Here is a 22,427-nt window from a genome sequence, read left to right as displayed (position 1 = left end):
GCCTGTGCTGGTGAATGTCCACCGCTGAACGTCAGTGCTAACGAACAACCTGTGCGCTCTTGACCTCCTTGCCCGTCTTTTTGATCTTTTCCAGTACTGTTTCGTATGGTGCCGAGCCTTTGACCACTACAGACTGATTTTCGAGCGAGACATCAAACGAGTCGACGCCTTAGAGATCAGAGCGCATCGTTGGCAAACTTGGTAAGGTGTTAGTCGGGCGCGCTATACTGAACGTGGGAGCAAAGCAAGGAAAACAACAGAATACGCACCATCGAGCTTGGACAGCACACGGGAGACGGCGCCCGAGCAGCCGGAGCACGTCATGACGACTTCGAACTTGTATTCGTGCTGAGATGCCCCATCAAGCAACGCGGTGGGAAAGATGAGTTGACGACATATCAGCTAGCGGTTCGTGCTGGAGCAAGTCGAGTGGATAGATGCGGAACGTACCTGGCTCATGGCCGATTGAGAGAGTTGGACAGAGGTAGTGGCGAGAAGGGGTTATCTTGGTCAGTGATGGTGGTTCAGAGGGAACGACAACATTGGTCCAAACAATTCAAGATCAAGGGTCCACGGAACACCGCTTGGACCGCGCTTCCTCCACCCTCAGCCGGACATTAGCAGAGGCCCAAATTAAGCTTTTTCTCGGAGTGTTTTCCTCTCTAGTTGTCACGTCATCGAAGCCAACAGCAACCCCTCCGACACTTGAGGCAGAAGATGAAGCTCGGGTCAGCCGATGCATTCTCACACGACCAAGATGGGGGAGCAGGGGAACGGAACAGTCTCAGTTGAGTCGTGAGACTCGTCTAACTGGCGAATTAGCGAGGGCAGCGAGCGACATTGAGTGATGGAACAAGACACGCCGGAAAGGCTCCGAGAGTGTGGTGTCAGGCTGTTTCTAGCGAGCCGCCTGGCCTCCAACTGTGTGTGCAAGCGTGCAGTGGTCAGCGTACATGATAGGCGATGCTGCAAGCTTGGCTTTGGCAAGCGGCAACAACCCCAGCAGCCAGCAGACGTCGACCTGGCGTAAAGCCGCTCTATCAGCCTGATAATTCGGGTTGGCATCTTCGAGCGTTCATTTGTCCTGCATAGCCCAAGTCAAGCCGGCTGCCAACTGCTAACAGCCAGTGCCCCGTAAAGGCGTTCGGTCACACCGTGAGTCGAAGGATGCGGCTAGCGACTCGAAGAGTATTTAGTGATCGAGCCCGTCGACGTCGACAGCGCTGTTCTGTCTGGACCATGGTGTCAGTATCCTTGCACAGTTTTCTGAACAACGCCTTGTAAAATGCTATGAAGGGGGCAAGCTCGTCGAGTTGTACCACAATCCCCGCATTGTTCGGACGCAGCTGTTGCGCTTTAAGGGGGCTTCTGCAAGACCGGAGAAGCTGATTCGAAGAGGAGGCACAGGAAAGGGGACAATGATATTGGGTCAGATTGAAACGTATCTCTGGTGGTCTTGACCCTGTGTTCATGTGTTCGACTACATTGAGTGTCAGTCATAGAAGCTCCAAAACAGTACGTCCCCTCAACGGTTTGCGTGTTGCGGAGCATGGCTAGCGCAATGATGACCAAACAGAAGCCCCACCGTCTTCTGTAGTGATGCCAGCAGTGGTGTCTTCTTCCGAAAGCGTGTCTTCGAGCACATGAGCTGGAGTGTCAAGCCAAATGAACCATGCCTCTGCGCCCTGCAAAGTGCACCCACCGCTTCAACCTCATTGTGCCCCTGTTACGGAGCTCGAGCCCCACCTCAAGAGGTCGTTGTTGCAAGGACCGCCAGGCTCAACGAAATGAAGTCGCTCGGGTCGACTCGGCCCACCCCGGTCATGGCGGTGGCGTTCCCACTCCACCAAGCTTGTAGCGGTTCAAATGAGGCTCAATAGGAGACATTGTGACGAGGGAGTCATTGGGCACCCTCGTCCTCGCTGCCCTCATTACCAACTACCAACCTCTCACTGTCAGTCTGGTGTCACGACCTCCTATTCTCCTGGCTTTTCACAATGGTTTCTATCCAACGTTCCAAGCCTAGCATCGCTCTGTTTTTGCTGCTCGTTCTTGTCGCAGCTGCTTCTGTCTCTGCAGGGGATGCCTCCTCTGGCGCAAGCAGCGCTCCCCAGCTGCTTGAGGCGCCTCCCAACACAGCATCGCCTGCTGGTGATTCAGCCGATGATGGAGGATCCATCTCGGCTCCCTCCAGCGGAAATGATGCGGAAGCCATCCTCGCCAGCACTTCCAGCATGATGGGCACTTCCGACGACTCGACTGACGGCGACAATGACGACAGCAAGGGCGCTTCCAGCAGTGGGAAGCAAGGTAAGAACGGTGGTGGCGGCGGCCATCACGGTCAGTGCGTGGTCCAATGCGCTACCAAGTCGACTGATGGCGTCGGTTGCGGTAGTGATCTTAGCATGCCCGACTGCTTCTGCAAGAACCAAGACTTTATCGGACAGACTTTTGCTTGCATCAACGCTACCTGCCCTCAGCAGTTCCACGGTGCTGCTGGCGTGATTACGGTAAGTAGTCCCCTACGTCGTTGCTTGTGTGTATCCATTCTGATCCTGTGTGTTTATGTTTGCTTGCCGCTCTCAACCGTCTAGAGCATCTGCAGCGTGGCCGGAGCCCCTGGCCTCCAGATCCCTGGCTACAACAACACGGGCAATCTCGAAAACATGCCGACGATCAACGCGGACCCTAAGCATAACGGTACAAACGGCACTGCTGCAACTGGTACCGCTGGTACCGCCGACCCCGGTTCTGCTGCTCCTCCTTCAGGCAGTGAGATCGGCGGTGGTGTTACGTCGACCTTCAGTATGCCGGTTGGTGTGCAGACTCCTTCGAGCGGTGCTGCTACTACCGGCAACAATAAAGGTTCCACCGGCAGCACTGGAAGCACCTCGGGTGCAGTCAGGATCAACGAGGAAGCGGTCGGTGCCATGATTGCTTTCAGCGTCGTCGTTGTCGCTGCTTCTGTCGGCGGTTGGACGCTGATCTAGCTGTCTTCAGCTTATTTATCTCGTGCGCTGCACCTTCTTAGCTTTACAGGTGGCCAAAGAGCTCTTTCTTTTGGTCGTGGTCACGCGCTTCCTGCCTTTTCGAGCTCTGTTCTGCAATTCTGAGTGATCTTCTCTACATGCAAAGACTTGATCACCGTCCCAGCAAGCCGCTTTGCAGACAAACTACTTGAGCGCAATACTCAGAACACGTGCAATAGCGAATGATGACAAGACTTGAGAAGTATCGTCCGTATCACGCTTGGAGACTCATGCAGAACAACGTTTGCGACTGTGGGGTCTTGCCATGAGTCCATTTCATAGCCTCCAATCAACATCGATATATTGAGCATTGAATCGCTCTTTGTCCGTAAGCAGAATCTGTCAAGCAAACTCGACACCACAACATTTGGCGTACTACGTGCTGAAAATCTGCGAGCCCATAATGCGGCTAGGCTTGATCTCAGCAAAGTCTCTCGCCTGCTTGTCCAATCCGTCAAACGACCTCCTCTGCCCTGCACTATTGTTTCCATCTGCTGGTGTGAGCTTGTACAGCTTAATGCCATGCTTTGGCACCGTCACCTCTGGCAGCTTGCCTGTGAACGGCCCGCCTGCGACCTTCATCGTGTCCATGGCAACCGGCTGAGACGGGTTCTTGCTGAAATCCACGCCCTTCCAGAGATCGTATGCGTTCCAGGACTGCAAGTTGAGGTCTTGGTTGTCGAGGTATTCGTCAAAGAACACGTCGTCCATGCTGATGGTCACATTCTTGGATGATTCCGACATGTTAATGGCTGCAACTGCGTAGGTCCCGTTGGCCAGCTGGATCTTCCAGAGCTGCGAGTTGCCGTCGTCATGTTGGGTCTTCCAGAGTCGAACGCCAGGCGAACCGGTAGGATCCTGCGAAATGTCGATGACATGTTTGTTCTTGATGATGGCACGAGTCTGGTTGGTCATCTTTGTCAGGTCGTTTCCGAGAATGAGGGGTGACTTGAGCATAGCCCACATGGAGAAGTGAACCAAACTTTCGTCAAGGCTGAGACCGCGGTTGCCGACTTCGAGCATGTCGAGATCATTCCAAGCACCTGGGTAAGCTTTTTGGCCAAGACTGGCGGCGAAATCAATGATCTTGGCGATCGAGCAGTGGAAGCCCTGCAGGTTGCAGTGCGTGATGTCAGTGCAAGGGCATCGATCGTCGTCGCGGTTGAAAGACGGGTAGATGTCTCCAGAGATGCGCCACGAATTGGCGATCTCAGTTGCAAAGAGCCATGGCCAGTCCTCGCCCCAGTTGCACATGGAGTATAGGATCGGGCTTCCAGTTTTGTTGAGAGCCCTGCTCATGGCGTTGTACCTGTCAAACGACAGCTTAGGCGTCCCACTTTCCCCTTGGTTGAAGCAGTTATCGTACTTTAGGTAGTCGAAGCCATCTTCGGACCAGCTCTTTGCGTCGGTTTCTTCGTAGCCTAGTGATCCGACGTGATGGCCACACGTCATAACTCCAGCAGACGAGTAGATCCCAGCCTTGAGGCCCATGCTCTTGATCTCGTCAACAACCGCCTTGAGACCGTTGGGGAACTTTTCCGGATTGGCAGGTAGTACTTTGGTGTCGGGATCGCGCTGATCCGCTTGCCAACAATCGTCGATGACGACGTAGTTGTAGCCGTACTGATCGAGGTTCTCGCTCTTGATAGCACGCGCAGCAGAGAGCACAGTTTCTTGGCTGATGTTGCAGGCAAACGTGTTCCAAGTGTTCCAACCCATCTGAGGGGTGAGAGCGAGACCATTGTTGATGGCGGATGCAGCTCCGGCAAGCGCCAACGGGAGGAGGATTGCAAAGTTTGAGTGCAACATTGTGACGAACGTTGTGAGTGTGAGAAGGAGAAAGGAGACAGCAGGACGACCTGCTCTTATATGTCTTACCCCACAGAGCTTTTGCAAAGACAGACAGAGTCCCCCTTTCCCCCACCCTGGATTCTGGCTTTGCATACGCTCTGGTTTGGATACAGTAAGTTCAGGAAGTCAGTCATCTAGATGCTAGACGTGGGGAAGCTTTGCTCGGCACTGTGGGGTCCCCAAATCTGGAAGGCGGGGAGGGCGGGGTGGAAAAAGACCGACCGAGTCCGATTCATGATCTGCAGCACACAAGGGCTCGGGTCACGCATGACAAAGTACATTTTGCAAGAGCACGAACGGCATTGCTCGGTGCTCGGCGGAAGCGTTTGGGGTGTAGTCCAGACCGGGAGACGGTCCGATCTAGATGCATTGCGGTACAAGGAGCCCTTAGAAAGTGAGCTTGACTCAAGTTGCAGACAGAATCGAATTCCGAATACCAAACTCGGCACAAAAGCACTCAGCTTTCCATCTTTGACTCGCACAGAAGGCTAAGGAAGAGGGAAGTCGCAGCGTGGCGAAACAACGACAGCATCAGTTTGTAGCGGAGCAATTTCGGAGCTCGGCAGGTTGCGGTCATGCTACATTGCAGTAGCTGACAGCTAAGCGAGCTCTTCATTCCGTGTCCAGCTCGAACAAGCGGCGAATTTTCAACCCACTAATTCGCCGATCTTCCTTTTATGTTTGCAAGCAGGGCCTAACAAACTCGTGCTTTCCGGGCTTGGCGTCGTGTGGAGCTAAGAGGGTCCAACGCACGCATGCAGCTCGGTGTTGCACTCACTCTATCCTCATCGACGACGTCGCGGACTTCCATCTCATCCCTCAAGTCCATTCCAGTATTCATTCCAACTCTCAGCAGTGCACAGGCTTCTCGCCATGGCTTGTGTTCAATGATGGATGTCCAACTGGCCGACGAATTGCGCGAAGCTACCGACCAACTGCTCGACATCACACCAGCCCGACCTTCCGCTTTCCCGCCTTCGCCTCATCTACAGCAATCACGTCGCCTTCCTTCCCCAGGTAAAGCTGCTGCTACCTCAGGCCCTCCTAGACTTGCTACGTTCTCGTCCAGCTCCAAGCTCGAAGTACTTCACTCTCCTACGGATGTCAGACCTTGGCAGTGGCCGGTGCCAACAGCTTCCGCTTCGGTGGATGGTGTGTACGACACGAGCAGCCCGTCACTCGGTGCGTCAGATCGACCAGACCAGCCAATCAGGATTGAGCTTGGACCGAATGTTCAAGACGATGCGGATGATCAACTTCCATCACGGGGTCTAAGCAGTCGTGTACAATCCGTCAAGGCTGCTACTGGCCAAGAGGACGATGGACATCTTACAGATGGCGCGGACCGGCAAGGCAGAGCTGCATCTCCGAGCAAGCTCAGAGTGCGCACCCCTGTCAACGATATCTACATCAATCAGTTTGGCGAGCGCATAGTGCAAGGCAAAGTCGTCGGGCGCATTCTTGGCGGAAGACCAAGACCGTCTTCCCGCAACGGCGATCCATCACGTCAGAATGAAGGTGCGGTACTACGACCAGCGTCACGGAATTCTTTTGCAGCTGATCCGTCAGCCATACCGCTTTCACCCCATGAGCTCAACGATACAGCCGCTGCTGCGACGTCAAGCCCGCCTGCATTCTTTCTCGAGTCGTTCCCGGACGCATTCGCAGCCGCACCAAGCACGAGCCCCACGACCTCTTCCCCCCAGAGGAAAGAGCGAAGACCCTCCAAAGGGGGGCCGCCGAGCATCATCAAGGCTCCGCGTGCAGTGGTGGGTGCTCTCGAATTAAAACATTCTGACAGCTTCGAAGAGGCACAGATTTTACAGGATGCAAGTTTCCAGACGGCATCCGATTTTGGGTCGCCTTCTTCATCATCGTCCAAGCAGCTATCGTTGTCGCCGAGACCTGGGATACTCCTACCAGCTTCAGGATCGCCAACCAGTGACGCTGATGGTGAGCTCACCAGAGAGCTACGAGGACTACAGCTGTACAGTGCGGATGGGGCAAAGAGCCCGGCGGGAACGAAAGAATCCACACTGCTCTCACCAAGCGACGGGATCGGAACATGGGAAAGCGCAAGGTCCAAATTCGAGCTGCCGTCGTTCCGGCGACCGACTCCAACGATCGAATTGAGTCAAGCCAAAGCGGACCCTGTCATATTGCACGGCAACAGACGACAGGCACGGGCTTCAGGCGTCGTCCTACCGCAAACAGATGCGAACAGCGGTCACGGCTCCACGTACGCCTCTCCTGCTATTTCGCCGGCTGTAACGTCAATACCGGTCGATCAGAACAGAGGAGGGCTCTCGCACAATCAAGAGCCAGTAGATGCGCGCTCTCGACTCGGAACCGCTTCGGAACCCACGAGCCCTCTCCTGTCTCCACGTCACACTCGAGCTGAGCAAGAAGGTGGTGTCGACCCAGCCGCGGAAGACACAGATGAACAGGTGGAACGCAACGATGATAAAGACGGCGATGACGACAAGGCCTCACTCGAATCGGCGCCTTCCTCTCTCATCTCGCTGCCCGTCTCCGCTCTGACGTCGTCCTCCCGCTCGCCCAGCCACCACAGTCTCGAGCGACGACGCAGCACCACAGGCAGCTTACTCTCACACGCACGCCGCAGATCTTCTTCGCACCACCACAGCTGCGACATCTTTGCACGCGAGATTCGAATCCGAGGCTGGTCCGAAGTAGGCTCGCAAGCCCGCGGGTGGGTCGTGTTCGAGCTGCGCATCATCACCAAACAGGGCACACCCATCGTCGCGCACAAACGCTTCTCGTCGTTTGTCAAGCTGCGCACGCTGTTGCTCAAGGAGTGCAAGGAGCAGGCAAAGTGGCTGCCAGAACTGCCGACGCGCAGGACGGGCTTTCTGAGCAAGTACGATGCCAAGTACTTGGAGAAGCGAAGAAGAGCGCTGCAGAGGTGGCTGGAGGTCGTCGCGCTGGATAAGGTGTGGGGTGCGAGCGAGGCGCTGAGAGAGTGGGTGTTGGCTAGCGATTAGTGTTTGGTAGATGCCGGGGGAATGCCAGAAGAAGCTTGATTGTGCTAGAGTGAGTGATACGGTTGTTTCGGTCGCTCAGCGTGTGTCGTGTGTGATGCTTCGGCATCTGAGTCTGAGTCCGAAGTGAAGCGGTCGCAAATGGAGAAGCAGCATGCCGATCGTGCAATTCGTAACAATGGGTTGAATTCAGATCTGTAGTGACGTGTGTGAAGTGCGCGATTTACTCCTCATCAGCCTCAGCCGCTGGAGCAGCTGGGGGGTTACGAAGCAACGAGTCCTGACGAGTCTTTCCGCGCAGCTCCCAGCGGTCCTGTTTGTCCAAGAGAAAAACGAGGTTGGCCTATCAGTTTTCGTTGCGCAGAGTCAGGAGTGCCGACAAGTTGGGTCAAAGGCACTTACATCGGTGTACTGGGCAGCGTAGTAGGTCAGCACAGGGACGGTGAGACCCCAGAGGAATACGGCTCGTGCTTTGGAGGGGGTGAGGCGGAAACGCTGGTACATGGTCGAGTGCATGTTCTGCCATCGGTCGAGCGCCGGGTCGGCCTTGTATGGGTGATATCCTCCACCGGCCATTTTGCCTATAATTTGGACTTTGAGATCGAGCCACGTGTTGTTGTGTTGCAAAAGGAGTCTGCGACAAGTCGACAAGGTAATCGCGGGAGGGTGACACGGTGTTGCTATTCGGTAGGAGTGAGTGATGGTGTTGAGAAGCTGTCGAAATGCTGTTTCCAGGCGAAACCTTCAAACAAGGCGATCGCGCTCGGTTCCGTTTTCGTCTTCATTTCTCGCGCGAGTCGAGCTTTCCAATTTTCTCTGCAGAACCTCCACCCTTCTCGAACACCAACACAATGCCCGCAGCTGGACCCTAACCTCTTCCAGCTGCTTTTGGCCTCCAACCACAGTGTCTCCTCCTAGCAACAACAACATGAGCGGAAGACGCAGATCACCGCCTCCTCCACCGCGGCCGTACTCAGACGACACGAGCAGGAGCGGGTACAGAGACGATCGAGGTGGATCCTCCTCGTCGCAGGGTTACCGCAGACGTCGCACCCCGAGTCCGGGCTATTCGAGGCCATCATCATCCAGGCATGAAACGGATCGACGCGAGAGGAGACGTGATGAAGGGAGTGATTGGAGGAGCGAGCGCAAGGATCGGGACCGGGATGAGTACAGGTCCAGAGACAGAGACAGCGAGAGAGAGGATCGATACCGCGAACGCCCCGCACTTCCCTCTCGGCCCAGGCCGACGGGACGTGATCGAGACGCGCCTGTTCCGCCGCGTTCTGACCATCCACACGCGGGCTCGCGGTCGCGATACACGGGCGATGCGCCGGAAAGCAGACGGAGGAGCCGAAGCCGATCGCCTCCCGGAGCTGCGACACGACAAGACCGCAAATCTCCGCCGGCAGCGCCGTCATCGACATCGCCAGGATCAGAAGACGGCGAAGCAGCAGAAGACGGAGAGGCCGAAGAGGAAGACCCGATGGCAGCCATGATGGGCTTCGGCGGATTTGGCACTACCAAAGGCAAGAAGGTTTCGGGCAACTCTGCCGGCGCAGCTGAGGTAAAAAAGGAACGCACTTGGCGACAGTACATGAATAGGTAAGCTTCCCTCACGGTCTCCAGGAACGGAAGCACCTCACAGACGACTAATATCGCTGACCTGACCACCTCTTGTCAACCTCTTGATTCGCATCGACAGAAAGGGAGGCTTCAATCGACCGCTCGATAAGATCAAATGAGCTCACATGTTTTGTCAAGGGCACGCAACTGCCGACGGCGCATCCGACCGCACACCTAACTAGCATCGGGAATGGAAGTCATACTTTCCTTTTGCAACATACATGCACTCTGCCGCACAACTAGTTTGCCAAGACCACTTTGAGCATCTCTGCCCCCACCGCGCCTGCTTCCTGGAATCGATGCTCAAAGAATCGTCTGGTCTCCTCAAAGCGCCTCTGGTAGCTGTCAAAGTTGCCAAACTGCACGGCTTGGGCCCAGCCCCGCGAAGCAATGACAAACTCGGTGTCGTCGGCGCGGAAGCTGTGATCGCGCACCGCGGCCTGGCACGCTTGATGCAGTCGCTCTGGCGAGCGGAACAGATATTCGCAGACGCCGATCCAGATCCTGAAGATGGGCGTTGCCGCCAGATCGAGATGGTCGTACGGGTTGATGCCGAGCGAACTCCAGCAGTCGACAATGGCCAAGAGCGAGAGATGCGAGTTGGGTGGGGACTGCAATGATGAAGTGGTTTCTTCCTGATCGCCCGAGTCACTATTAGCGGTCGAGGTGGCTTTGCGAGCGGCCATGTGGAATCGATCGAGCAGCTTGTCGCTCATGAGAATGGGTTTGCGCTCCTCCTTTGTGCCAGTACGTGAGATGACGCTGTTGCTCTCTTCGTCCTTTTCCCAGCCAAAGACCTTTTTGCGTGCGGCAAAAACGCGCTCCATGAGCTCTTGCTCCCTCTCGGCCACCATAAGTTTGAACAGGTCAGTACAGCTCTGCGCGAATTGGGTGACTTGCGTCTTGGCTGCTGGATTGAGCAACGCCAGGCCGGCGTAGACGTGCCATTTGGCCGAGTAGATGCGTAGACAAATGTTGATCTTGACAGTCTCGATGCCTCCCGGGTATCGCTCCGACTCCCAAGGATATTGGTTTGAGCAGCACCATGCAGTCCCCATCGACAGGAATGCAGCATGAGTGACTGCTTGGGTGTTGGCGGTGACCGTATCGTGCTCTTCGTAGGTGAGGTAGACATAGTTGGAGCGGAAGCAGGCCATGATCCTCTCGACCAGTCGCAGCTTGTCGTCCGGTGCGCGATGCTGAATGAGGATGAGTGGCTGGCCGGTTGGATCCACTTTCGGGCCGTGCATAGAATGACATGAAATGATGTGGGTGTCTTTCGGGAGGTGCTCTTCGAATGCAGCCTTTTCGGGTGCCTTGACCGAGGTTTGGCCTGCTACGATAGCCCCGATCTTTGCCGAGGATCCGTACTGCTCCACCACCTTGTCAATGTAAGCCGCTTCGACAGAGTAGATGATAAAGTCGCTGCGCCGGGACACGAGGTGTCCATCTCGCAGGACGGTGATTCCCGAGCCTTCGAACTCCTTGCGAAGGTTCTCGTAGTTTTCCGGTCGGTCGCAGACGTTGACTCTGTTGGCAAAAGTAAAGGATAGTAGCGGTATGAGCACCTCGGCTATGTAAGGCGATTGAACGCATTGCTTAAACTTACCGCTTCCATCCGGCATCGCTCATCTTGGTAGCATAGAGACGACCCATGTCGCCCATTCCGATGATGCCGATCTCGACCGTCTCCATTTCTGTTGGTGATGCCATCGTGAACGAATGACAGTCGGGGACGCCAGCTGCAGCGTGTGGAATTGGTTCGCTGTAGTACTGGTGGAGAGAGAGAACAAAGGCTGTGGAAGCTGGACGGGCTGTAGAAAGACGCCGGTGTTGCCGAAGCTGCAATGTGAAGCAATGAAGCAAGCGAGCGGAAATGATGACTCCGGATTTCGGACAGCCCGACCAAGCCGACTCGCGCTCTGCTGCGCTGTGTGGGGCCGTGTGGTTTTGTGGTATCTCGGAGTGGAGGGGGTAATTCTTGTGGCCCTACGCGGCAGTCACATAAGTCACTAGTCACGCAGTCGCACGGTCACAAGGGGAACCCGGCGAGACCAACACTCGGCGCACAGGCTGGAATTTGTGCTTGCGCTTTCTTCTTGATTTCGTTTGGACCCTGAGCATGGTGCTTCAGAAGTGACTTGGAGACCACCTTGCTTCCACCGACACAGCAGCTTCGCCTCAAACGCAGTCCTTCACCTACCGTCTTCACAGCTTCACATTCGCTATCATCTTCTCCATAGGACAAGGGCATTACCATCATCGAACAGAACCGACGCTCGCTCCGACTTCGCTCCTTGCAACGCCGCCCGTACCGCACTTCACTCTCGGCCCCGCACCTTCTCAAAACCCTACGTCCTCTTCTCGCATGCCTCTCTCGGACTTCATCACACTTCATGCTGAAAGCTGCCAATTGTTTGGAAGACTGCGGCTAACATGGTAGAGCCTTAGCTCGTTCCTCGCCAGAAAGCCACGACAAGATGGCCTTCGACCTTCAAGAGGCTCTGGCTCAGATCCGCAGCGACAAGATCAAGGACCGTCAGCAAGGCCTCGAAGCACTCGAACACATCTTTTCAGGTCCAAGAATCGATCAAAATGCCAAAGCGTGGTTTGAGACGTTTCAGGCACTCTTTGCCTGCGTGCTTGCCGAAAAGGCGGCCTGCATTCGCAAAGGCTCCTTCCTCGATGCCCAGCCCATCGCCTTGGCGAGGATGCAGCGCGCAGCGCAGATGCTTCGTTCGCTTGTCGACAAAGCCGCCCCTTGCTTGACTCGCAAAGTCATCAAGGCCCTCTTGACCCACATCCTCCAGATGCTCAACCACCGTGGCGCACTTCTCCGCCCCATCGCCCCCGCCTACGTGTCGGCGCTCTGTGCGATCCTCAAACATCAACACCATGTCGATCACATTGAGCCTGAAGACTGGCAAGCAGCCGCTTCTTTGTGCTTCAACATCCTCCTCGGTCGAGATCTTGATGCATCCGTTACTCTCCGTGAGTCTTCGGAATGGCTTGCTTCCCTCTCCGCCTTGGCAACTGCGGCTCCGCAACAGCGCGGTCTAAGCCTAGAGGACGCTGTGACTGCAGAGTGTCTCCGTTGCCTCATGGCTAGCAACACCGCCCCATTGCTTGGCTCGGATGGTCATGGTCTCTCACTCCTCGCCGACTATACCCGGTTCCTCCTCGTCTTCCCTGCGGAGTCGTCGGCTCACCTACCGGCCGTGACTGGGCTTGTCACCTTGCTGGAGCATCTCGAACTGAACCACACACGCTCAGTGCTGTTTGCAACGCTGTCATTGCGGCAGACAATTCTTGCGCTCTGGAAGACCAAAAATCCCCTCCTCAAGCTACAGCTCCTCCTCTTCCTGCGCATCGTCGCCCCACTCCTTACATCCTTTGCAAGCGGGCAGTCGGAAATCGTATCCCCGCAGGATTCCGCATCGCACTCATCCTTACAGTCCGAGGCGGTCTCCTTCCTTGAGCTCACCCACCAAGCCCTCCTCTGCGACCCCGATTCCCGTTGGGCGCTCGACCTAGTCAAAATGGATGCACTGGTCTTTCATTGGCCATGGCAAGAAGGAAGCACGCCCCCTCGCTCCGCATCCGCTTTGAGCAATGCCGCGTTTTACCTTGGACCCTACTCGAGCGAACAGGATTCAGTAGCCTGGTGCCGCGTTTATCTGCATGTGGACATCATCCACGCTCTTACTACCATCGAAACCCAGCAGGATAATCACTGCACCGCCGCACCCAGTCTTCATCGACAGGTCGAGCAGAGGGATCCACCGCCGACGCCGGTTATTCAGCGCTCAACTTTGCAACCAAGGTCATCGTCCAATGGCAAGCGCGGAGTAGCTTCAGCACCGTCGAGTCCACAGAAGCGGAGACGAACTGGCCCGGCTGACGCTTACGGCTCTGCGCATCGCTCTTGCGTAACGCACATGATCGACACGATTGCTGCGGCTGGCTCGACGCCCAACACCGGCCTAGCTGTGAGACTCTACGCCTTGCAGTTGCTCGTCTTTGTATTGCTGAGCCGTCCAGCTCTCGTCGATGCGGAGCTGGTCAAGATCCGCGAATTGTTGCTCGGGCTTGCCGCTGACACAGATAACCTGCTCGTCTCGTGGAGTTTGGTTGGTCTAGCCGCAACCACACTCGCATCACGCTCAATTGAAATCAGCGAAGGGGATCCTGGCAATCCATCTGCACATCTCAGTATGCACGCATGTGGGATCGCTGTTCGCAAGCTCCAATTTCCCGAAACGTGCCGTGCGGCTGCCTTTTTGCTCAGTGTCATGCTGAGAAGCGCCAAGCTTTCCGACGCACTTCTGCAACCCGAGATTTCTCGGCTGGTGGCAGAGGTTGACCTGCAGGGACCGCCGATCTTGTGCGACACTGTCTGTCATTTCATGACACTGCTGCTACAACGCACCACCTCGAATCGCACTTACCAGCAGCTCGACGCTCGAAGGAAGATAGGAGCATGGTTCGCGAACTCTTACTCGCCAGCAGATGCTTTTCGATCGTCGACCCAGCCCGTTTTCCTACCGTTTCACGACCTTCTCCGCCTAGTGGGCTGCATCATTGCCGATCAAGAGTCGGATCTCATTGACTCATGCCGGACGATCACCCGCAAGGACGACGTCATGGAATTGCTGAGACGCCGTGCAAAGCTGGAGCCTTTGCGTCAGCTGACACTACAATCCCAGTCGACACAGACAGCTACCGCAACGAGCGCCGTCCGTTCCAACGCCGAACAAGCCGAGGTTTCGCTCCTTTCGATCGAAGCGTTCAACAGGATGTCGGTCGTCCTCGAGAGAAGGATTGATGCATGTTTGGCAGTGCTCGATTCGCTCACGTCCGAAATTGACCCCACGCCAATCGCCTCGATTGCGTTGATGCATGCAGCCATTCTGTCCATCGAAGTATGGTCAAGAGCGAGCCCACAAGGAAGCTCGCCGCACGACGAGCGAACCAAGCGCTGTTGCCACCTTATCATCAGGATCATTGAAATCACCGCGCAGTCAAGGGATCCACTGGCACGGGGAAATGATCTTGTCCTCCAGCAACTCAGTCTCCTCGATCCGTATTGTTCCTTTAACTCCCGCCTTGACACAATGCCGAGCGAGCTGCTGGTCCTTCCCGGCAGGGCCAGCGGCATTGCATCTCCACTCGGAACTGCGCATAGTACCGAGAGACCGGTCGCTCCCTCCTCTGCGAGCCCAGACGACAGGTCAAGGCGAGTGTGGACGGCGATTAAAGAAGCTGGACTGCTCGAGGAAATGCTGTCAAGCTGCGAACATCTTCTGGAAAGGGTGTTACTCGGCGACGAAGGCTTCCAAGGTGAACCAGCGTCCGCCGCTGCTGCAGGCAAGCGCGACACGTTTGATGACCTTCCTGAAAGCGGCTCACGGATTGCCTTACGCACTAAAAACGTGGGCTCCACGGTTTCGACTGATTCCACAGAGTCCGTTGTTACCGCAGCTGTTCACTTGCTCGCAGGCGTGCCTCGGATGCTCTCCAATGGCACAAACTCGGCCCGCGACGAGTTTGTCGTTGAACTCTTCCTCGACTGCCCCCTCCAGTCCGTCGTTCCATTGACTCCAGTGCTCTTCGACTCGATCCAACAAGGCATTCTGTGGATTAGTCAGCGTCAACTCGTGGAAGCGCTTGACCGAATAGGCACAGATCTTCTCCCATCGTATCAGTTTGCGAAAGAGCCGGTAGCCCGCGTCGCTGCTGTTCGTTCCGCCATGGCCGTAGTGCCTCTTCTGCTGGAGGACTTCGACGAGCAGTCGGATCTCTTTGACAACGTACAGGCGCTCTCGATCTTCTTCGCAAAGCAAATCGGTCGCAGCAAGTGGACCACACCCTGGGAGGTGCAACTTTCGTGTGCCAAATTCTTGGACATGTGTCTGAAGACGGACCCGGAGGAACGTCTGAGTCGGTCCAGCAGTACTCATGCCAGCAAATTTGCGCCGCTGAGGTCGCTCCTGACCATCAACGCAGATAACGACATCCGTGTGCGAGGCCTGGGGTCGTCTATCGCCACAAGCGTCTTCGATACTGCGGACTCGCATGAAGACGCACTGTCTCGGCTTTACACCGATTTTCGTGACGGCTTGCCGAGCGATTCCACCATTCCGCAGCACATCTTGACCCGAGCGCTAAGCTTATGCAACGTCGCCATCGCTAACTCAGCTGTGCGGAGGTCAGCGCTGTTTCACCTCCTCGAGATTGTCCTAGCAACCAACATGTTTACCACCACCGTGCAGCATCTGTTTGCTCAGGTCTCTGCCCGGCTTGGATTCCCTGACACCTCGACCTGCTATCAGGCATTTGCCGCACAAATTACATGGGGTATGACCACGAACAACTACGACCCGCTGCAGGTGCCTTGGAAAGTACTCGGTTTCGCAAGCAAGCGCGATTGCCTTGGGGCCACGTTTGCCGCCAGCGGAAGCATGCTGCTCGCAGCCCAGACGCCGGAAGGCCGCACGCAGTTCGATGCACTTGTGCAGTTGACAAAACGTACGCAGCAGCAGGGCCTGCAAGAATGCTTGCCCTTCCTCACAGCCGCTTATCTGGGTTTTGGAGTGCAGGCAGCGCAGCAACGAGGGCAGGTGGACCAGCCTGCAATAGGTGCTCAGACGTTGCGCGAGCTGTCTCAGCTCGGTTTTGCAGAGGGTCACAATCATAAGGAGCTGCGAAAGATGATCGCGAGCGCTGACGATTTGGTCGTTGCCACCTTCTTGACGCTCTTCTTCGAGCCAGCAGCCACCTTGGCAGAGAGTCGACGCTCGGCAATCACGGCATTGACGCAGCAGGACGTAAAAGCCGGACAGATCTTGTCGAGCTTGACGCCGATGGGTGAATCCTCTGCTCTCGTTATTCACGAACCCAGCCGACCATTCTTTGCCAGCAGCGTCCTTTCTGCCGCGTTCTCTGCTCTACCGAGTCTCGGAATTTCACCGTTTCGTAAGGATGTGGTCTACAACGTTCTGCGCCACATGCTCCACCAAATCGCATCGTCCAGGTTTCAGAACGACCAGCTGCGCTTTTGTGCAGCTTTGCGGATCTATATTTCTATGTGCGGCGACAGCTTCTGGACCGACCAATTCAATGCACAGACCCTCATCAAGAGCATCGAGCTGCTGCTGGGTCAGCGACATCTGCACGATGATTTTCGACCCCTTGTCATGTATGCTTGCAGTCATTCAACGCTAGCCCAACATTGCCCTGACGTCCTAGTGTCATGCATCGTCACGTGGTCGGCGAAAGTGGCGGATCAGCTCGTGGAGTTGCCAACCTCTGGTGACTGGATCCTCCAGGCCGCACGAGCGGTCGCCAAGTTTTCACCCGTGTCGACCTCTGCAACGATTCTTCTGTGGCCGGTCAAGCTCACCTCCACGGAGCAGACTGCGATCGAGAGTGCTATTGATATTGATACTCTCACGTTCGCAATGGTCGCTTGTCCGCGCATGTCGCTGCAGCTTCCCTCGCTACTGCGTATTAGGCGCGTCCTCCGAAAGACGTGCAAGGCGAAAGTTGAGGTCTTCTGCGGCCATTCTGCTTGGAAGCTGTTGAACCACATGGCCGACTGCCGGACAACCGAACGCAGCCGCGTGGATGGCGAGGCGGAAAGCGACGTCATCAGCGACATCTATGCAAGCATTGCAACCGTAGGCGAGCCCGTCCTGCTCCTACGAAAAAACGACAAGGGCGGTGAAGCCGACAAGGGCGTCCCAGGAGCGAGCGCTGCTTTCCTAGCAACTATCGACTCGGGCGACTCCGGGTGTCTACTTGCTGCTGCAATCCTCGCGATTCATGAGCTGGCACGCACTTTGCCTCCCGACCAAGATTATCAGGCTTTTGAGACTCTGCGACGCATCGCTGCCACGTTCATCGGCCCACTGTCCAGTGTGCACGGCACAAAGATTTCATCTTCGACGCGCGACGAGCTGGAACGCGTTCGGCCCAGCATCGATCCCATCACCACGCCTGTGCTCTCTTTCCGACCGGCATCCTTGCTGGATACATCGTTGTTGGATGCTTCAAAGTCATCAGGAAAATGGATTTGTCGCGTCTCGGCGATCATGTGTGAGGCCATCGCGTCCTTCTCGCAGCGCTCCAGTTTCCACCAGGTGGGCCAATTCGTAGCAACGAACCGTACGGCCGCGAAAGCCCTTTTCCATATCCTACTTCTTTGCTTTACGGCAGCCGATCTCGAATCAATTGCGGCTGCACCGTCTTCTAAGAAGCCTTCCAGAAGAACATCGGAACAGCATGAACAGCCTACCACGCCGGAACTGTGCCGCGCAGCGATCGCAACGCACTTTGAACAGGTTCTCAACGCCAACACCTCTGACCCGGCATGCAGCTCCATCATTATCCAAGCTCTCCTGGCCGTTAGATCCTTGCGTCCGGTGCAAGAAGAACCAGACAAAGTCTGCTACTGGTTTGATGTCGATACCAGCCTGTTGGCGAAACGGTGCATTGCCTGCGGACTCTACTCGGCGGCAATCTTTTTCGTAGAGCACGGCAGTTGGGAGCGAGACGAGTCACAGGCGTCATTTGCAACACAGTCGCGGACCAGGACCGAACTGCTTCATCAGGCTTACATGAACATCGACGATCCCGACGCCTTTTACGGCATCACGGACGGAGATGTGCGGGAGCTGCTTCTCAAGCGACTGCATCACGAAGGCCAATGGCTGCGAGCTTTTCAGTATCATGCAGCAGACTACGAAGCCTCCAACCCGAACGACACCAAGCTAGCACGCGTTCAAGGGCAGGCTCTTGCACAGAGTCTCTCGCAGCTTGGGTTTCGCCACCTGATCCGAGACGTGGATCCATCCTCGCATCTTGTAGATGGGTGGGAACAACCTACTGCGTTGGGCACAGTTCTCGCATCGTCTGGTTGGGATTTGCCTCCTGCGGCCAACACGATGTTGATGCGAAGCGGTCACGTCGAGTCGGTGCTTCGAACGCTGCGGCAGGCGAGCAGCGAACAGGATGTCGACAAGCCCTTATCGCTGGCACTGCAGTCGCAACTGCAATCCCTGTGCTCGATCCCTGCCGAGAGTGTCGCCGCACTACGCTGGGCACAAGCCGAGCTGCTCGCACTCGGCCAGATTAAAAACTGGCGCAAGGCTTCGGTGTCTCTTGGCGCAGAGGAGGCGGTCCTGCATCTGCGCTCCGTCTGGACAAGAACAGACACCACCGACCATTTTGAGGTGGCAGAAAAGGTGCTCAACACGCGCCAGTCGTTGCTGCAGGCCGCGCGACAGCGCATGCAAATCAACCAGATCGGCGATGTTCTGGATGGCCCAGCCGAACAAGTGGCACGGGTCGAGAGGCTGCTGCTGGTTCACCTCAGCCGTCAAGCGCGCCAGCACGAGAAGCTGCAGAAAGCCATCAACGCCACTGCACAGGCAGAGAGGATCGAGACCGCCTTGGGCGACGGCGCGAATCTTGCGCGAGAGGAATTTGCCGCCGTGTTGTGGGATCAGAACGAGCATCCGCCCGCTATCCAACTTCTCTCGCAGATCGTTGATGGTCTAGCTGTGACGACCCAATCTTCGGTCCAACAAAGGCACCGCGGTGCTCGCCTACTGGCACTGCTCGCTCAATGGCGAGCTACGGCCAAATCGCAACACCCACGAGAGATCGACCGCTCCTTGTTCGAACCTGCCGCACGGCTGCTTGCATCCTCCGCCTCGGAGGCTGCCAAGCATGTTTCTGCCTCCTCAGAGATCTCTGAGATCACATATCAATGGGCACGCTTTGCAGAGGAGCAACATCGTGGATCGGACCTGGCCGAAATCATGCGATTGCGCCTCTACATCCAAAGTCGTGCAGACGAAGTTGATCAGAACAAACGAGAGTACGATAAGACAAGCTCAAAGACGGAGCGAGGTAAGCTCCTTCAGTTCCAGCGTCAGGCTGAAAAGATCCTGAAGCAAGACCGGACTCGTCTCACAGAGCTGGAGGCCTCGCGAACGCATTTCCTGCGCCGCAGCGTCGCTATGTATGCGCGAGCATTGGCGTCGTCAGATGCCCACGACGATGCCATTGCGCGGCTCGTGTCTCTGTGGTTCGAGAATGCAGACGATGCAGAGCTCAATCGTCTTTTGGCGTCTTGTGTCTCGTCGATCCCATCTCGCAAATTTGTGGCCCTCATGCACCAACTCTCGGCTCGACTGACGGAAGTGCCCGACGAGAGAGATCCTATGGCGCCATTCCAGTCCAATCTGACGCAGCTGCTACTGCGCATGTGCCAAGACCATCCGTTCCACTGTCTCTACGCCATCTTTGCGCTGATCAAGACTGGTGCCGATGCCAAGGCGGCTACGCAACGCCCAAGCTCAAGAAGGTCGTCGGACCCTTACGACAGCTCTGCAGCATCTTCAACGCCTCAAATTCTGCGATCTACCGCCGCCGAAAAGATCTGGAACCACATCAAACGGCGCTCGTCGCTTGGACAAAGGATCAGGACATTCGAGGAGCTGTGCTTGGCGTACGTCGAGTGGGCCGAATACGATCTCACCTCACGTACTGACCGCTACTTTCAGAGCAGTGGCGCGATCAAGAAGGGCGCGCTACGCATGCCCCCATCCGGCGAGCTGCGACTGGCGCGCATGCGGGACCTCGATGTTCCGGTGGCCACCGCTCGCCTCGAGATCGATCCGACGTGCAAGTACGAGTCGTTTGTGTCTATCGCGCGGTACAGCGAAACATTCACGACGGCAGGAGGCATCCACCTGCCCAAGATCAGCGAGTGCATTGGCAGTGACGGCAAGCGGTACAAGCAACTGTTTAAGCGCGACGATGACCTGCGACAAGATGCTGTCATGCAGCAGGTGTTTCGCATGGTCAACGAGTTATTGCGGGCAGAACGTCGCACGCGCGAGCGCAAGTTGGCCATCCGCACTTATACGGTCTTGCCGCTCGGACCCCAGTGCGGCATGCTCGAGTTTGTTACCAATACGGTGCCGCTGGGCGATGTGCTCATCCATTTGCATGCAAAGTATCGTCCTCACGACATCACACCGACGCAGGCGAGGAGTAAGATGCGCGATGCACAGCCTTTGCCCGCCGGGGAGAAGCTCGAAGCATTTCTGGATGTCTGCGAACAGATGCGACCCGCCTTCCGATACTTTTTCAGCGATGCACAGCGGATGCCGCGGGACTGGTACGAGACGCGCTTACGATACACGCGCAGTGTCAGCACAAACTCGATGGTGGGGCATGTACTCGGCCTCGGTGACCGACATGTCTCCAACATTCTGCTCGACAAGGAGAGCGGTGAGCTGGTTCACATTGATTTCGGCGTGGCCTTCGACCAAGGCAAGCTGCTGCCGATTCCGGAGCTGGTGCCTTTCCGACTGACTCGGGACATTGTCGATGGCATGGGAGTCCACGGCGTCGAGGGAACGTTTCGCCGTGGCTGCGAAGAGACGCTACGAGTGCTACGAGCGCACCAGGATGTCATCAAGACGGTGCTCGAGGTATTCCGCCATGACCCCCTGTTTGCCTGGACGTCGAACCCAATTAAAGTGCTGCGCGCACAGGAAGCGGACGAGAGCTCCTTGCCTTCTGCGAGCGTGGAACGACCGGGTACCACAGCGGGGCCTTCGCGATCTACGCCAGCGCCTACGCCGTCAGCAGCGCAGGCGCGAGTCTCGAGGTCGGCGACGCCGTTTGGAGTGTCACGCGAAGGTGTGGGCATCGTCGGGACGGACACGGCCGAGTTGAATGCGGATCGTGCCGTGACTTCGGTGATGAGCAAGCTTTCTTCGTCTCTGAGCATCGAGTACACGGTCAACGATCTGATCCAGCAGGCTATCGATGCGAGAAACTTGTCAGCAATCTTTCACGGCTGGCAAGCAGCTCTGTAGCGAGGGAGGATGCGGAGCACGCGACAGCGGACGTCGCGATCGAAGGAGGAAGCAAACGTCCAAGATCGGCGGGCGAGGGTCGGGCGGGAACAAAACCTGCAGTGTAACAAGATCTATCCACAAAACAGCATCTCAGATCCTGGCGAGCAAACGATACCATCTGGCCGTCTGAGCATTGTGCGAACATGTGTGGGGGACGACGACGGTGTGTGAGGATGAGAAAATGCTTGCACAAGAATCGGCTCCTCGCCCGGGCAACGGAGCCGCGAGCGGACGAGGAAATGACGTCCTTCTCGAAGGCTTAGAGACAAGCGGTGACGGCGAAAATAACGCTCGTTTCAGAAGAATCGCTGTGCAGTGAGTGCGGGGAAGACGGCAATTTTGGGGTTTGGGATCCACCCGATGTCTCAAGATCATGTATGGAAGGACCATGTGTCATGTAAGACTCGGAAACGAAGCTTTGCGTGGTTCGCGTTATAGGGCAGTTGGCGTGGCACGCCGGTTGTGACATAGCGGTTTCGAAAGATGACAGCAGGTGCGCATTTGCTGTGACTACCGTACGCTGACCAAATTAAGAGCACCGCACCATGTTGAACAAGCTCGATGGGATCTTGCTTGGCGGGCCGAGATGTGTCGAATTGCGCGCGAATCTGTATTTGGTAATCAAGTGTAGACGCTTCGTTTGGCGGAGTTTCACGAGCGAGCGAGTCGTTTTTTTTTTAATTGTTTCTCGCATGAAAGCGAGGCTGGGCCGCAGTGCGGAGAGAAGCAGCGCATGCAAAGCTGGACCGAAGGGAAACCGCAGCAGACTTGTCGAGACGCTGATTTCTGAGCTGCCGTGACGATCAGAGGGACGTTGCGCTCGTGCCTTTTGGCCCCCCACAAGAGAAAGCTCCGCAGACACCCACCTCGCTTAGGATCTCTAGGAAATTGTGCTTTGATCGGTACGCGCACGCAGAGGGTTGGGGCTTGGAGTTGCTGGAATTTTCAGCAAATCAGACTCAGCACGTTTCAACAACGTC

The 22,427-nt window shown here is 56.3% G+C and overlaps 7 protein-coding genes across 7 annotated transcripts; 4 read left to right on the top strand and 3 right to left on the bottom strand.

Annotated features, from left to right (window-relative positions):
- Window positions 1-1,997: 1,997 nt before the first annotated feature.
- On the top strand, window positions 1,998-2,990 carry EX895_001638 (uncharacterized protein; the record flags this gene model as incomplete). Its single annotated transcript, XM_029882237.1, has 2 exons — window positions 1,998-2,510; window positions 2,595-2,990. 2 exons carry the CDS (start codon window positions 1,998-2,000, stop codon window positions 2,988-2,990), a joined length of 909 nt encoding a protein of 302 aa, XP_029741092.1.
- Window positions 2,991-3,404: 414 nt separating this feature from the next.
- Window positions 3,405-4,838, bottom strand: EX895_001637 (uncharacterized protein; the record flags this gene model as incomplete). The annotated part of the gene is made up of 1 exon (XM_029882236.1): window positions 3,405-4,838. The coding sequence occupies one exon, from the start codon at window positions 4,836-4,838 to the stop codon at window positions 3,405-3,407; it is 1,434 nt and encodes a 477-aa protein (XP_029741091.1).
- Window positions 4,839-5,767: 929 nt separating this feature from the next.
- On the top strand, window positions 5,768-7,885 carry EX895_001636 (uncharacterized protein; the record flags this gene model as incomplete). Its single annotated transcript, XM_029882235.1, has 1 exon — window positions 5,768-7,885. One exon carries the CDS (start codon window positions 5,768-5,770, stop codon window positions 7,883-7,885), a length of 2,118 nt encoding a protein of 705 aa, XP_029741090.1.
- Window positions 7,886-8,105: 220 nt separating this feature from the next.
- On the bottom strand, window positions 8,106-8,458 carry EX895_001635 (uncharacterized protein; the record flags this gene model as incomplete). Its single annotated transcript, XM_029882234.1, has 2 exons — window positions 8,106-8,195; window positions 8,285-8,458. 2 exons carry the CDS (start codon window positions 8,456-8,458, stop codon window positions 8,106-8,108), a joined length of 264 nt encoding a protein of 87 aa, XP_029741089.1.
- A 352-nt stretch (window positions 8,459-8,810) lies between these two features.
- On the top strand, window positions 8,811-9,627 carry EX895_001634 (uncharacterized protein; the record flags this gene model as incomplete). The annotated part of the gene is made up of 2 exons (XM_029882233.1): window positions 8,811-9,487; window positions 9,588-9,627. The coding sequence occupies 2 exons, from the start codon at window positions 8,811-8,813 to the stop codon at window positions 9,625-9,627; spliced, it is 717 nt and encodes a 238-aa protein (XP_029741088.1).
- Window positions 9,628-9,747: 120 nt separating this feature from the next.
- On the bottom strand, window positions 9,748-11,221 carry EX895_001633 (uncharacterized protein; the record flags this gene model as incomplete). Its single annotated transcript, XM_029882232.1, has 2 exons — window positions 9,748-11,038; window positions 11,118-11,221. 2 exons carry the CDS (start codon window positions 11,219-11,221, stop codon window positions 9,748-9,750), a joined length of 1,395 nt encoding a protein of 464 aa, XP_029741087.1.
- Window positions 11,222-11,988: 767 nt separating this feature from the next.
- EX895_001632 (uncharacterized protein) lies at window positions 11,989-21,405 on the top strand (the record flags this gene model as incomplete). The annotated part of the gene is made up of 1 exon (XM_029882231.1): window positions 11,989-21,405. The coding sequence occupies one exon, from the start codon at window positions 11,989-11,991 to the stop codon at window positions 21,403-21,405; it is 9,417 nt and encodes a 3,138-aa protein (XP_029741086.1).
- Window positions 21,406-22,427: the final 1,022 nt, after the last annotated feature.

Source organism: Sporisorium graminicola, chromosome SGRAM_12 (assembly GCF_005498985.1).
Source record: "Sporisorium graminicola strain CBS 10092 chromosome SGRAM_12, whole genome shotgun sequence".
NCBI lineage: Eukaryota > Fungi > Basidiomycota > Ustilaginomycetes > Ustilaginales > Ustilaginaceae > Sporisorium > Sporisorium graminicola.
Note: the sequence above shows the minus strand (reverse complement) of the source record. Positions and strands in the feature narration are given on the sequence as shown.